At 44.5% G+C, this 12,068-nt stretch overlaps 1 protein-coding gene across 5 annotated transcripts in view; it reads right to left on the reverse strand.

Annotated features, from left to right (window-relative positions):
- Nucleotides 1-12,068, reverse strand: part of LOC126982751 (dynactin subunit 1-like) — a 145,763-nt gene that overhangs the window by 67,739 nt on the left and 65,956 nt on the right. For all 5 annotated transcript variants that reach the window (XM_050835075.1, XM_050835079.1, XM_050835076.1 and 2 more), the window contains 2 exons: nucleotides 3,340-3,502; nucleotides 1,937-2,037 (listed from right to left, as the gene is read on the reverse strand). In XM_050835075.1, coding sequence (XP_050691032.1) covers nucleotides 1,937-2,037; nucleotides 3,340-3,502 — 264 coding nt within the window. The remainder of the gene's footprint in view (nucleotides 1-1,936; nucleotides 2,038-3,339; nucleotides 3,503-12,068) is intronic.

Below are 12,068 nucleotides of genomic sequence, written 5' to 3' on the forward strand. Positions count from 1 at the left end.
GTAGTCTCAACACTTCTAAACTTCACACCATGCACTTAGTCACTTCACAGTGCACACTTATACATTTCACCCTGAACCTAGGTGTTTTTCTGTTCTTTTCTTCCCCTGACTTTGCTTTTCTATGCACTTTTGTTAATAGTTTCCACTATTACGGGGTTGTAGCAGCTGTAGTTGCCAGATACCAGGTGACTGAGTTGCCTAATATTGGGATGGAGGATCGGCTTGTTGAATATAGTAATTATAATGACATGTTATGAATGTCAAAAAGAGATGTTTGGAAACGGTGACAAATCAGTCTAATAGGAGTACCCAGCTACGACTGTCAATGTATTTATATGATTTTTTATGTGAATATTTTTTCCTCTCCATATACTATATCTTATTTATTTCCTCTTTTTATGTCTAATTTGATAATGTGTGTGTGTCTTTACCTAGTTGATATCTCTCCTACAGTTGCTCTTCTTCAATTTCTTACCATTGCCTCTTGTCACACTTCTGTCACGTACCACCAGGTCTTCCCTGTCCAATTTCTCCAATCCCTCTTGTATCCTGTACAATGCTATTAGGTCCCCTCTCTCTCTTCTTCTCTCCAGTGTTGTTAGTCCCAATTTCTCCAGTCTTTCTTCATAAGTATGTTCTCTCAGAGTTTCCGGTAATTTAGTTGCTGCTCTTTGTATTCTTTCCAACTTTCTAATTTCTTTCTTCAATCTAGGTGACCACACTAATGCTGCATATTCCAGTCTTGGACATATCATCAATGTTATTAGTTTCTTCACCATTTCTTCATTTAAATATGTAAATGCTGCTTTTATGTTTCTAAGAAGATGTGTGTATTTACCTAGTTGTGACATACGGGAAAAGAGCTACGCTCACGCTTTCCCGTCTCCATACCCTCTCTTATCCAACTTTTCCTTAAAATCATGAATGTTTCTTACACAAACCACCTCCTCCTCCAGTCTATTCCATAGCTCAATGCTTCTGTTTGGGAAGCTAAACTTTTTCACATCTCGCCTGCACGTGGTCGCCCTCAACTTCTTTCTATGTCCTCTCGTTTCTCTCTCGTTCCACACACACAGGTCCTCTCTGTCCAGATTCTCCACCCCGCTCGCCACCTTGTACACCGCTATCAGGTCTCCTCTCTCTCTTCTCTCTAGGGTTGCGAGCTTCATGCTATTGAGTCTCTCCTCATACGTCTGATCACTAAGTTCCGGTACCATCTTAGTTGCCACTCTCTGCACTCTTTCCAGCTTTCTTATGTTCTTCTTTTCATGAGGAGACCAGACCAATGATGCATACTCCAACCTTGGCCTTATCATTGCAACTATTATTTTCTTCATCATCTCCTCGTCCAAATACACAAATGCCGTCCTTATGTTGCTCAGCAAATTCATAGTTTGTCCCGTTATCCTGTTGATGTGTTTGTCCGGTGACATGTTCTCTGAGACAGTCACTCCCAAATCTTTTTCTTACATTCCTCTGCATATTGTCTCAGTTCACATCTTATAATCGCATTCACATCTTCTACCGCTCCTACCAAACTCTATTTTTTTACATTTCCCAAGGTTGGACTCCATCTTCCATGTACCACTCCACTCCCATATTCTATCCAGGTCCCTCTGCAATGCCTCACAGTCCTTCACATCATTCACTCATCTCAATAGCTTTGCATCATCTGCAAACAAACTCACATAGCTGGTCACTCCGCCCACCATATGTGTGTGTGTGTGTGTGTGTGTGTGTGTCCATATTTAAAAACATGCCTTTACTTCACTTATTTCTCAGAAAACCTGTCAGTTGGCTTAGGATGTCCAGTAATTTCAAGAAATTTCTGATGAATAGCAGGTTAGCGTATTTCTATTTTACTGATATTTTTACCTGTTTATGGCCTTTCCTTCAATTATAGCTTTTTCTATTTCCTCTTTTTTCAGGCACTCACCTGTGACTCCATGATGCGAGATTTAAACTCCAGAAGTTGCTCCACCTGCAGTTTCATTTTCTCTCCCTCTTTGAGTTTGTCCTTGTCCTGGGCACGCTTTACTGTAAAATGGTTTGGAACTTTAATAACTGGTAATAAATACATTCCAAAATCTTAGATAATGAATGAAATGTCCCAGGAGGGTATTCTGACATTTTAAAGTATAAGTGTATCTACCACTGGTTGAATGGTATTGTCTAATCTTCATTTATTTTACTGGTAGATTGCTCTTCTATATTGGGAGGCGGTGGCTGAGTGGTTAGCGTGCCGGCCTCGCGTTTGGTGCGTTGTCAATGATGAGGGTTCGAATCTGCCGCTAACCATCTGGGATTTTTCAGTCACCGCCGAGTGTCCAAAGACTACCCACATGCTGTCCTGAAGACCACCTATCAACCCGGACTATAGAAGAAGCTGTACAGCGCAAGTGAAATCAAGAATGAGCTCCGGGGGGGCAGCATGAGCCAATAATAATGGCACCACTATAAACAATTGCCTGCACCATGACGGGCTTGGGCTGACCATCAGGCCCATAAATTAGCCTACTGGTGCTATAGTCCACATAAAAAAAGAAAAAAAAAGAAAAGTGTGTAGAGAGAGAGAAAATCAAAATCAGATGAAAATGTTCAAGCAAGCTAATTTCCTGTTGAAAAAGAAAAAAAAAATATGTATTGCATTTTTTTGGTGCCCTCACACATACATTGGTAGTAGGTGAACCACATTTTTCCATGGAGGCATTGCACATATGGTGGAAGCTATTCTGATTTAGTGCATTGTAGACCTAGACAATTAGAGCTTGCTACTAAGTTCGAAATCGGGCCAAAATTCAAAGGCCATTTCATAATGTCACTTAATCATTGAGATCATCACACTTGTGGTGTTCTGAAACATCACCCACCCTCTAAGGGCTGGGCAAAGTTGGAAGATTGCATATTATCTCATATTTACTGTGTAGGAATTGATGTCAAGTGCCAAAACAACTTGTGTGGGACAACCTAGCACCCGTGGGTTTTAGAGCATGCAACATATCCTGCCACCTTGAGACAATTGTTTAACCTGGTAGCAGCGGGGATCATGTTTCTTAATGGTCCCTCTAAGCGAGAAAAATGAGAAAAAATCATCCGTCACACAAACCATTTCATAATACATATCAAAGGATTTGTGATCAGATTATGTATCATCTATTTTGGGGGGTTTATATCATGGCACAAATTTGGCCCGTTGCTGCTACACGGTAAAGCCACAAATTTGGCCTGTCGCTGCTACCGGATTAATTGTCATGAATTGTGAAACACATCAATTTTTATGCTTTCAGTAACTAATGAAACTTGTTTGTGAATTGGCTTTTAATTAAAATGATGTATTACCTCTTAGTGTTTCCAGCTTTTCATTAAGATCATGTATCTCGCCTCTCAGATTTTCCATCTCCTGCTGGGCCTGCAAGGCAGCAACCTTGTCCTCAAGGGTCTGCATCGCACTGGAAGGGGCCCCCGGGGTGTACTGCGGTGTCAATGTCTCCACAAAGTTGGTCTGGGGTAAGCATAAGACAGGTGGTTAGTGAGTTTGAAGACTGACAGTGTTCTTGTACACTAGTAACACACACACACACACACACACACACACTCAAGAGTGTGGATACATGAAATGGACTTAGCAAAGCCATTGTTGAAGCAAGCAGTGTCCATATAATGAAGGAAAATCATCATCATTCATCCATCATTTCATCGACGCCTGCTCCTGGGAGCTCCCACCAGGGGATGGCTACGGCAGAAGAGTTTCCAACTTTCTCTATCCAGACACTCCCTCCTTGCCTGCTCATGAAGGAAAAGCTGGACAAACATATATTGGAAGACAGGACTGACCGAGCTTGAGCTCAGGCCCTGTACACTACAAATAGATAAATACAAATAAGTACACACACACACACACACACACACACACACAATCATTATAGTGAAATGATTTATATAATAACATTGAATCATATACTAGCCACTACTATTCCTAGAGTATCATCATATCCACATCATTCACTAAGTACCATGTAATTAATAAGAGATGAATAATGGATGAATGTGTGATTACAAAGTAGTATCAGCTATTACTGTCACAACTACAAGTAGGACTCTTTGTCTCCCTTGCTGGTAACCCTGACATGACTAAATAAGAACATGATCAGATATGAAATTCCCCTTTAGTGAACTGTTAGCTGACATATCTATGAATAAAAATCAATCGAAGAGTTAGATATCCTATGCAGTCCCCTATGTTGAGGTTTAGATATATGTTCAGTTATTTTCACTTCCTGATACGCAGAGCAAAAGGTATGGAATAGTTTGACTTCTGGTTTGTTAACTTGTCATGCAACACTGTATTTCACTTGACCCAATTTTTTAGGAAAGATCACTTTTGGTATTATGAAAATTCATGACAATTTTTCTTTATCATACACCAGGAACAAGGAAGCAGAACTAGTAACTGAACAATGGAAGGGAATTCTGGCACAACACAACACAATAGAATACAAAGACACACATACAGACACAAAAACTTGGGGATTCAAATGTGGGATGTTGCAACTGTGACCGCATTTCAAAACATTAGTTTGGAAAAGAACTTCCTGGCATTGTTGTAAGGTACAAATTATGCTGCACCACAAAAGGTGAAAGGAACAGATTTACACAAAAATGCAAAATTTAAGTATGAAAGACTCATTACACTTTTGGATAAAATGTTGTGGCCATGGAAGGCAAAACATTAACCCCTTCAATACAAGCAGACAAAACATAACCTCCATGCCATATCCTGGTTTTACAGACTACGTAGAATAGTCCAATGACCATGACGCACATACAGCGTCTCTAGGATATGGTTCGAGAGATGAAATGACTCATATACTGCGTCATGGTACTGAAGAGGTTAACAGTAGTTTCCTCTGCAAAAGGGAAGGGGAAAAAAATACCAACAAATGGACCATATTGGCTATACAGGCAGCGCCACACGTGGCCACTCAGTGAACTGTCAAAGCAGTTCTTTCCATAGAACTCAGGTTATGTACTAGAGTGCGGCCGAGGCTGCCTCCAGGATACAAGGCCTTGGTGCAGCCACCACCCCAAGCCAACAACTGCACACACTTTACTCCTACCCGATTTCCTGACTATTTGACATGGAGAAAACTGAAATCGGGTAGGAGTGAAGTGTGTGCAATCATCAGCTTGGGGCGACGGCGGCATCATGGCCGTGTATCCCTGAGGCAGCCTCAGATGCACTCTAGTCTGTAACTTGAACTCTATGGAAAATTCAGCTTGGAGTTGAGTGGCCACCACAGAGTTATATACCTAGAGCGCGCAAACCAGACACTCGGGTGCGGCAACCTCGGCCACCATCTTTTGGAGCCCAGTCCAGCCAACTCTAAGCTCCAGCCGGCAACTTCAAAGTGGAGGTAAGTGGTAGGTGTTTTTTTTTTTTTTTTTTTTTTTTTTTTTTTTTAACGTTGTTGCCTATTGCGCCGGTAGGCATCTTCCCGGTGGGGCCTGATGGTCGGCCCAAGGTTTCTTCCAGGTGGGGCCTGATGGTCGGCCCAGCCCGTCCTGGCGCAGGCGAGTGTTTATAGAGGCGCCATCTTGCATTGGCTCATGCTGCCCCCCGGAGCTCGTTCTTGATTCGCTTGGACGGCTTCCTCTAGAGTCCGGGTTGATGGGTGGTCTTCAGGACAGCATGTGGGTAGTTTTAAGCCACTCGGCGGCGACTGAAAAATCCGAATGGTAGCGTGGGGATTCGAACCCGCGTCGTCCATCACGCGGCGAACGTGGGCCCAGTACGTTACCATTTCGGCCACCGCCATCACCACCACTACCACCACCGTCACCACCACCACTATCACCATCACCACCACTATCACCACCACCACCAGTCCACCACTACCATCAAAACCATCTCCACAGTGTGAGAGAAAGTGGGCTCCCCAAGATGGCTGCCGCGCCAGGGTAGCTTGCTTCACCCGCCGCCAACCCCACAACACGGGAGTGCGCGCTCTAGGTACATAACTCTGTGGTGGCCACACGTGTCGCTGCCTGTATAGCCAATACGGTCCACTAATATACAACAGAATATAACTGTGACAATAGGAAGAAGGAAAACATACCTCCAAATTTACCTGAACAAGCAGGACAACAACTTTTATATTGCAAGTGCCAGACCTCTACAAGACTTAACAAAGCTTTATGAAGAAGTTTTCCATAGCACTGTGACTCTTGGGGCAGAGACAGATTCAGAGGGCTACAACAGTACTATGAACAAAGAAAAAGAAGTTAAAGGCAAAGAATAGGACAATGAGACGAGAGGGGAGAACAAGCTTCACAGTATTGTTTGTTTAGTTTTTTTTTTAAATGAATATTTAACCTGGTAGCAGCGGGGATCATGTTTCTTAATGGTCCCTCTAAGCGAGAAAAATGAGAAAAAATCACCCCTCAACAAACCATTTCATAATATATATCAAAGCATTTGTGATCAGATTAGGTATCATCTATTTTGGGGGGTTTATATCATGGCACAAATCTGGCCCATTGCTGCTACACGGTAAAGCCACAAATTTGGCCCGTCACTGCTACACGGTTAAATAAAAAACAAGAAATTACAGATTTTCACTGTTATCAAAGTTTTGTTGATGATATAAAGTTTATGTTTTGGTAAAAGAAAATATTGTTTGCACTGCTTTATATTGATTTTAAAACCCTCATTATGCAGTTTTTAAAGTTTCATCACCTTTTAAAGTAAGTGATTTCTACTTTATAATAAATCTGTGGCAATTGGTTTAATTTTTCCTTGGCAAAATTTACTAAATAATCAAATCTCAGAATTCCAAAGGTTAAGAGATAACCCGGTAGCAGCGGGGATCATGTTTCTTAATGGTCCCTCTTAGCGAGAAAAATGAGAAAAAATCATCATTCACACAAACCATTTCTCTACTTGTTCAAATTTGGCCCGTCGCTGCTACCGGGTTAAGAGAACTTCTGTGACACATTCAAAATGAAAATTGGTATTATTTTGCAAATTGAGAATTTTCAAGATAATATTGGATGCTTTCCATTTTACTTCCAATTACCCCAGTATCAAGAGTAATAATTAAATCTAACACAGTAAAAGCTTACAAATGATATGCTGAGATTTTATTGTACTCAGTAAATGCTGATTCACACTACACACTCATGAAAAAGTTGAATTCTCTACAAAATTTATGGTTGAATTCCATATTATTAACGGAAGGATTCATGCCTAAATAACAAAAAATTATTGCATTACGTAGTAGCATTACTGACCTTAAAGAGGGGCATATGAGGCGAAAATATTGAATTTTCTATTAGAATGACTATTTTCTGTTTTTTGTCTCGAGAGAAAGTTGGGGTCGGAGCTAACTGTATTAACCCAGTAGCAGCGGGGATCATGTTTTTTAATGGTCCCTCCAAGCGAGAAAAATGAGAAAAAATCACCCCTCACACAAACCATTTCATAATATACAGTACCCTCTCGAGTTTCGCGCTATCCGAGTTTCGCGATCCTCGAGTTTAGCGTTTAGTCCTAAATTCTTACCATCACAACTTTCACGCATTACCGCCACGAGTTTCGCGTTGCTTTGACATGTACAGGTCACGTCTACCTACCGTCAGCGCTATGCGTGCTGCCTTCAAAGGCAGTGTCCAATCATTGGGGCTATGGGCAACCACGGTTGCCCGTATGCCCAACCGGGAGCGAGTTGTTGATTGTCCTTATGAATTCAAAACGGTTGTGAGTATGAGCGTGGGTACCTGGGTACCTCACGGCTGCATGTAAACAAACAGACGACGGCAGTGGCTGAGGAGTGAGGAGCAGTGGAAGATGGCCCACCAAGAGACTCGTAAAATGGACTGGCAGAGCTGCTTTGCTTACTATTTAATTAACAAGATAAGAGAACACCCTGTGCTGAGGAACCACAATCCAAAAAAACTTTTTATCAAGTCTGAAAATTGTAGATCTCCCGGTGTTGTTTTCCTCTTCTTCTTCTTCTTTTGACCTGTAATGCATGGCAGCGACGGTGTAAAGTAATAGTGAAAATAGCAAAAGGGCATAGAAAACCAAAATCAGGGAAAGAAAAGAACAGAAAAACACCTAAGTTCAGGGTGAAGTGTATAAGTGTGCACTGTGAAGTAAACAAGGGCCGCTTTCACAGTCACTGTTTGTTTTGATCGTTACCAATGGCAGCGATCGAAGCTATAGTTTTCCATGTGAAATTGGCCTATGGGGTAGTGGTGGCTGCAGAGAAAGTGATAGGTGTTGAGAGTGTGTGGTAAGGTGCGGGGCGAGGCTAACCCCGCAGCCACCATGAGGTGCCATTGTAAAGGCAATACCTCCGACACCATCACATCACATCACTACCATAGCTGGGCGTTATCGCGATAAGTTATCATGATACTTTATCGCTGATAACAAAATCGGGTTATCGGTCATCCGCTACTTATTTAAATATATATCGGTATCTTCGTTACTTTTCTAACCAAACTAGCGATAATCGCTACTTTTTTCCGCCTCTCAGAAAAAAAAGTCTCCTTCCTACTGCGCATGTGTTGCCCGGGCGCCCGGTATTGTATGAAAAAACTTCGGGGTATGAAATATCTTCGGTGAAGAGATTTCATACTTAGATCATCAACATTAAAAAGGATGGTGCTGCTAAGAAGAAAACAGGAACGACAGATACTATGCTCCGACAGGAACAGAGTGTGAGCCGCAGCAGCTTGTGTGCCCTCCTGGACGTAACTGATTCCCATTCACCCTCGATATGTTGGGTTAGCTTCAAGTTAGTGGTCAAACGTACTTCCGGTGCCTAGAGAATAGGGAAACTGCGGCTGCTAAGCCCCAGTGTGAAGCCTTCACTTCGAGCGTAGTTAGCGGTTGCGGGAATGTCCGTATCAGTCGTAACACATCGATTTGTTTTATGTTATTTATCATTGCTAGTTGTCAGTAAAATTACTTTGTGTAAAATAACATGTAAAATGATTTTTATAAATATTCTTTAAAGATTTGGGATGCATTAATAGGATTCACATTAATTTCAATTGGGAAATTCGTTTTGGTTTACGAGTGTTTTGGTGTGCAAGCAAAATTCCGGAACAAATTAAACTCGTAAAACGAGGTATGACCGTATATATATATATATATATATATATATATATATATATATATATATATATATATATATATATATATATATATATATATATATATATATATATATATATATATATATATATATATATATATATATATATATATATATATATATATATATATATATGTGTGTGTGTGTGTGTCCAGAAGCCCTCCGCCGTTCACGGGTATTTGGTTCCGCGAGATTCCCGTGATTCGCGAATCCGCGATCGATGGAACTATAATAAAATAGGGAAAATAAGGTTTCGTTGTACCATCTCGATCGAATAAAAAAAACGGATTTTTAAGGCATTTCTAAGCATTGTTATACAGTTTTACATACACATAAATCACAAATTAAATAAGGACTGTAATAATATAACAACTCACGTCCAGGCAAGGGGTAATGTAGGCTCTGTTTTTCCCTGTATATCTTGTGTTTAAGCTAGTATTGCCGCTCTCCTGGTGATCTTAATTGTCTGATGTGATGGTTGGTTGTGTTATTTAATGCCCTGACCCGCCCAGTAAGCGAGAGTGAGTGTGTAAAGGTTCGTGGCCTCGCCGTGGCCACCATCTTGTTTCAAATAAGATGGCGGCCGCGGCGGAGCAAAACAAACAAGTTTTGTTTTGCTCCGGGTACACCAGAAAACCAAAGCAGAGACTACTTAATAGCTGATATACTAGTGTTTCAACCATTAACTCTGGAAGAAATTGAAGATAGAAAAAACTATATCACAACAATACGGAACTGAAGAAAAAAGAAACTTAAACAAAACTAAAATACACAACAAAGCCAATCAACAATCAAGAATAAGTCATAAGTGGGAACAGTTACAAAGGCAATCCCAAGCCTACTACTGGACTGGACTGGACTGGACACCAGTGTTGCCAGATCATCGTGCTTAGCACAGTATATTCTGTTTCCTGACCCATAACTATTGCATAAAACATTCCTAATTAACGGTTTTAACAATAAATTTAACTGAAAACTGTTATTAGTGCGGGGACAGCGAAGCCAAGCTTGAAAAACCTGAAAAGCATCTATGTGTATTGTTACGAATATGCTGTATGTGAATGATTGTATGTGTAATGTGATGAAATTGAAGCATGATGCAATGTTAGCTCAGCATGGTGCAACTCTACAAGTTGGGACAAGAGAGACAGAGGGGAGCCCGGGGCCTCCGGCCACCGGGCAGGGGAAGTGCTGAGTTGGCAGTTGCGAGCAAGGGTGGCTGAGGGGCAGTTGAGGGTGGCGTGTCTGGGCTGGCGGGGGTTCAGCTGAGTGCTCCGCTTGCGAGCTGTGTGCGTCCGGTGTGCGTGTCTGCCATGCCCCTGCACTGTGCCTGATTAACTGTTCTGTGCCCTTGAAAGTTGCTGTACTGTGTGAAGAACCTGTCATTAAACTAGAAATTAGTGTTGATCGTGTATCCTTTGTGCCCTGCCTCGTTCCCCCCTCCCCTCGGTGTTCTGTGTGGGCCGCTGTGAGTGACTGGTGCCCGTGTGGTTGTTCTAGGGGATCACGCCGCCTGTCTGCCTGTGGATGGTGTGTGTGGGGGGGTGGTGTAACACTTGGTGTCAAAGGAGTGGGGATAAGTGAACAGTGAAGCGCGCCGAGTCATCATGGTGTCCCCCAATGGTCGCCGTGAGGGTGAGGAGGAGGGCAAGGCCGAGGCTGACGCGGGTGATGCGAAGCCGAGCCAGATGGACTTGTTCGCTGCCATGCTGGCCAGTCTGAGGCAGGAATTGGATCAGAGAACAGAGAGGGCAGAACAGAGGGCAGACGAGAGGGCACGGCATCTTGCCGAGGTCCTCCAGAGCTGTTTCTCGTCGCTGAAGGTGGAAACCCAGCAGTACACCGACCTCGACCAGGGCTGCAACAGCGCGAGGAGTGAACGGCTGGAGGAGGTGCGGACCCAGGAAGGCGAGGTCCGAGGCCTGAGGGAGGCAGAGAGGCAGCTGCGAGAGGTGGCACCGTCGCACACGGAGGAAGAAGGCTCAGTTCTGGCAGGAAGCGCCGGGGCGGCGGTCCTGCTGGGGCCTATCTGGGGCTCCTGGCAAGGACTCCTGGAGCCTGGTAGCATCGTGGCGGAACCAGTAGCTGCCGCAGGAGGTTGGGGAGCCCCCGCCTCGTTGCCTCCCTCACCCCCTCCCTCTCCTCCATGCCAGCCGGCTCGCAGGTCACGTAGTCCGCTCTCTCTCCCATGGCAGCAGCGAGAGGTGGTGACGCGGTGCAGGGAAGAAGAAGAAGCGTCATGTGTGGTGGCGGCGGGTGCACGGGTGGCGGACTGGCGGGGCTCCGCGTGGGGCCCCTGGCAAGGGCCCTTGAAGCCTGGTGGCATCGTGGCGGAGCCGGTGGAGGCTGCAGGAGGCTGGGGAGCCGTCGGAGTCGCTCCTTTGGGTCCAGCTGGTGCTGGAGTCGGACCCATTAACCCTACCTCGTTGCCTCTCTCACCGCCTCCCTCTCCGCCATGCTGGCCGGCTTGCAGCCCACGTGGTCCGCCCGCTCCCCTCTGCGGCGCCCCAGCCTCCCGGCGCTCAGGGAGGCTTAAGCCAGCGGAGCACGACGGGAAGTTGGTATGGGAGGCCCAGTTCAAGATGCCAGCTGCTACCCAGGGCTGGGGTGAGGATGAGAAGGCACTGCAGCAGACAACAGAGCTACGGGGCTCAGTGGACGGGCCCGGCCGCTCGGTGGGGAGTGCCGAGAGGACCTTGGGGCGGCCTGACATGCCGGCCGCTACACGACTCCAGGACGCGCCACAGAGGCTGTGTGGCATCATGGGGCACTGAGTGCAGTCTCAGGGCCCAGCGGAGGCTCGTATCGGCGTAGGCAGCGCTGTGGAGCGCCAGCCGATGGACGTCGCCGATCGAGACGAGCCGTGCGTGCTGGGCCTCGACTACCTGCCGCAGGGCGAGGCCT

This window comes from Eriocheir sinensis, chromosome 51, assembly GCF_024679095.1.
Source record: "Eriocheir sinensis breed Jianghai 21 chromosome 51, ASM2467909v1, whole genome shotgun sequence".
Classification (NCBI taxonomy): Eukaryota; Metazoa; Arthropoda; class Malacostraca; order Decapoda; family Varunidae; genus Eriocheir; species Eriocheir sinensis.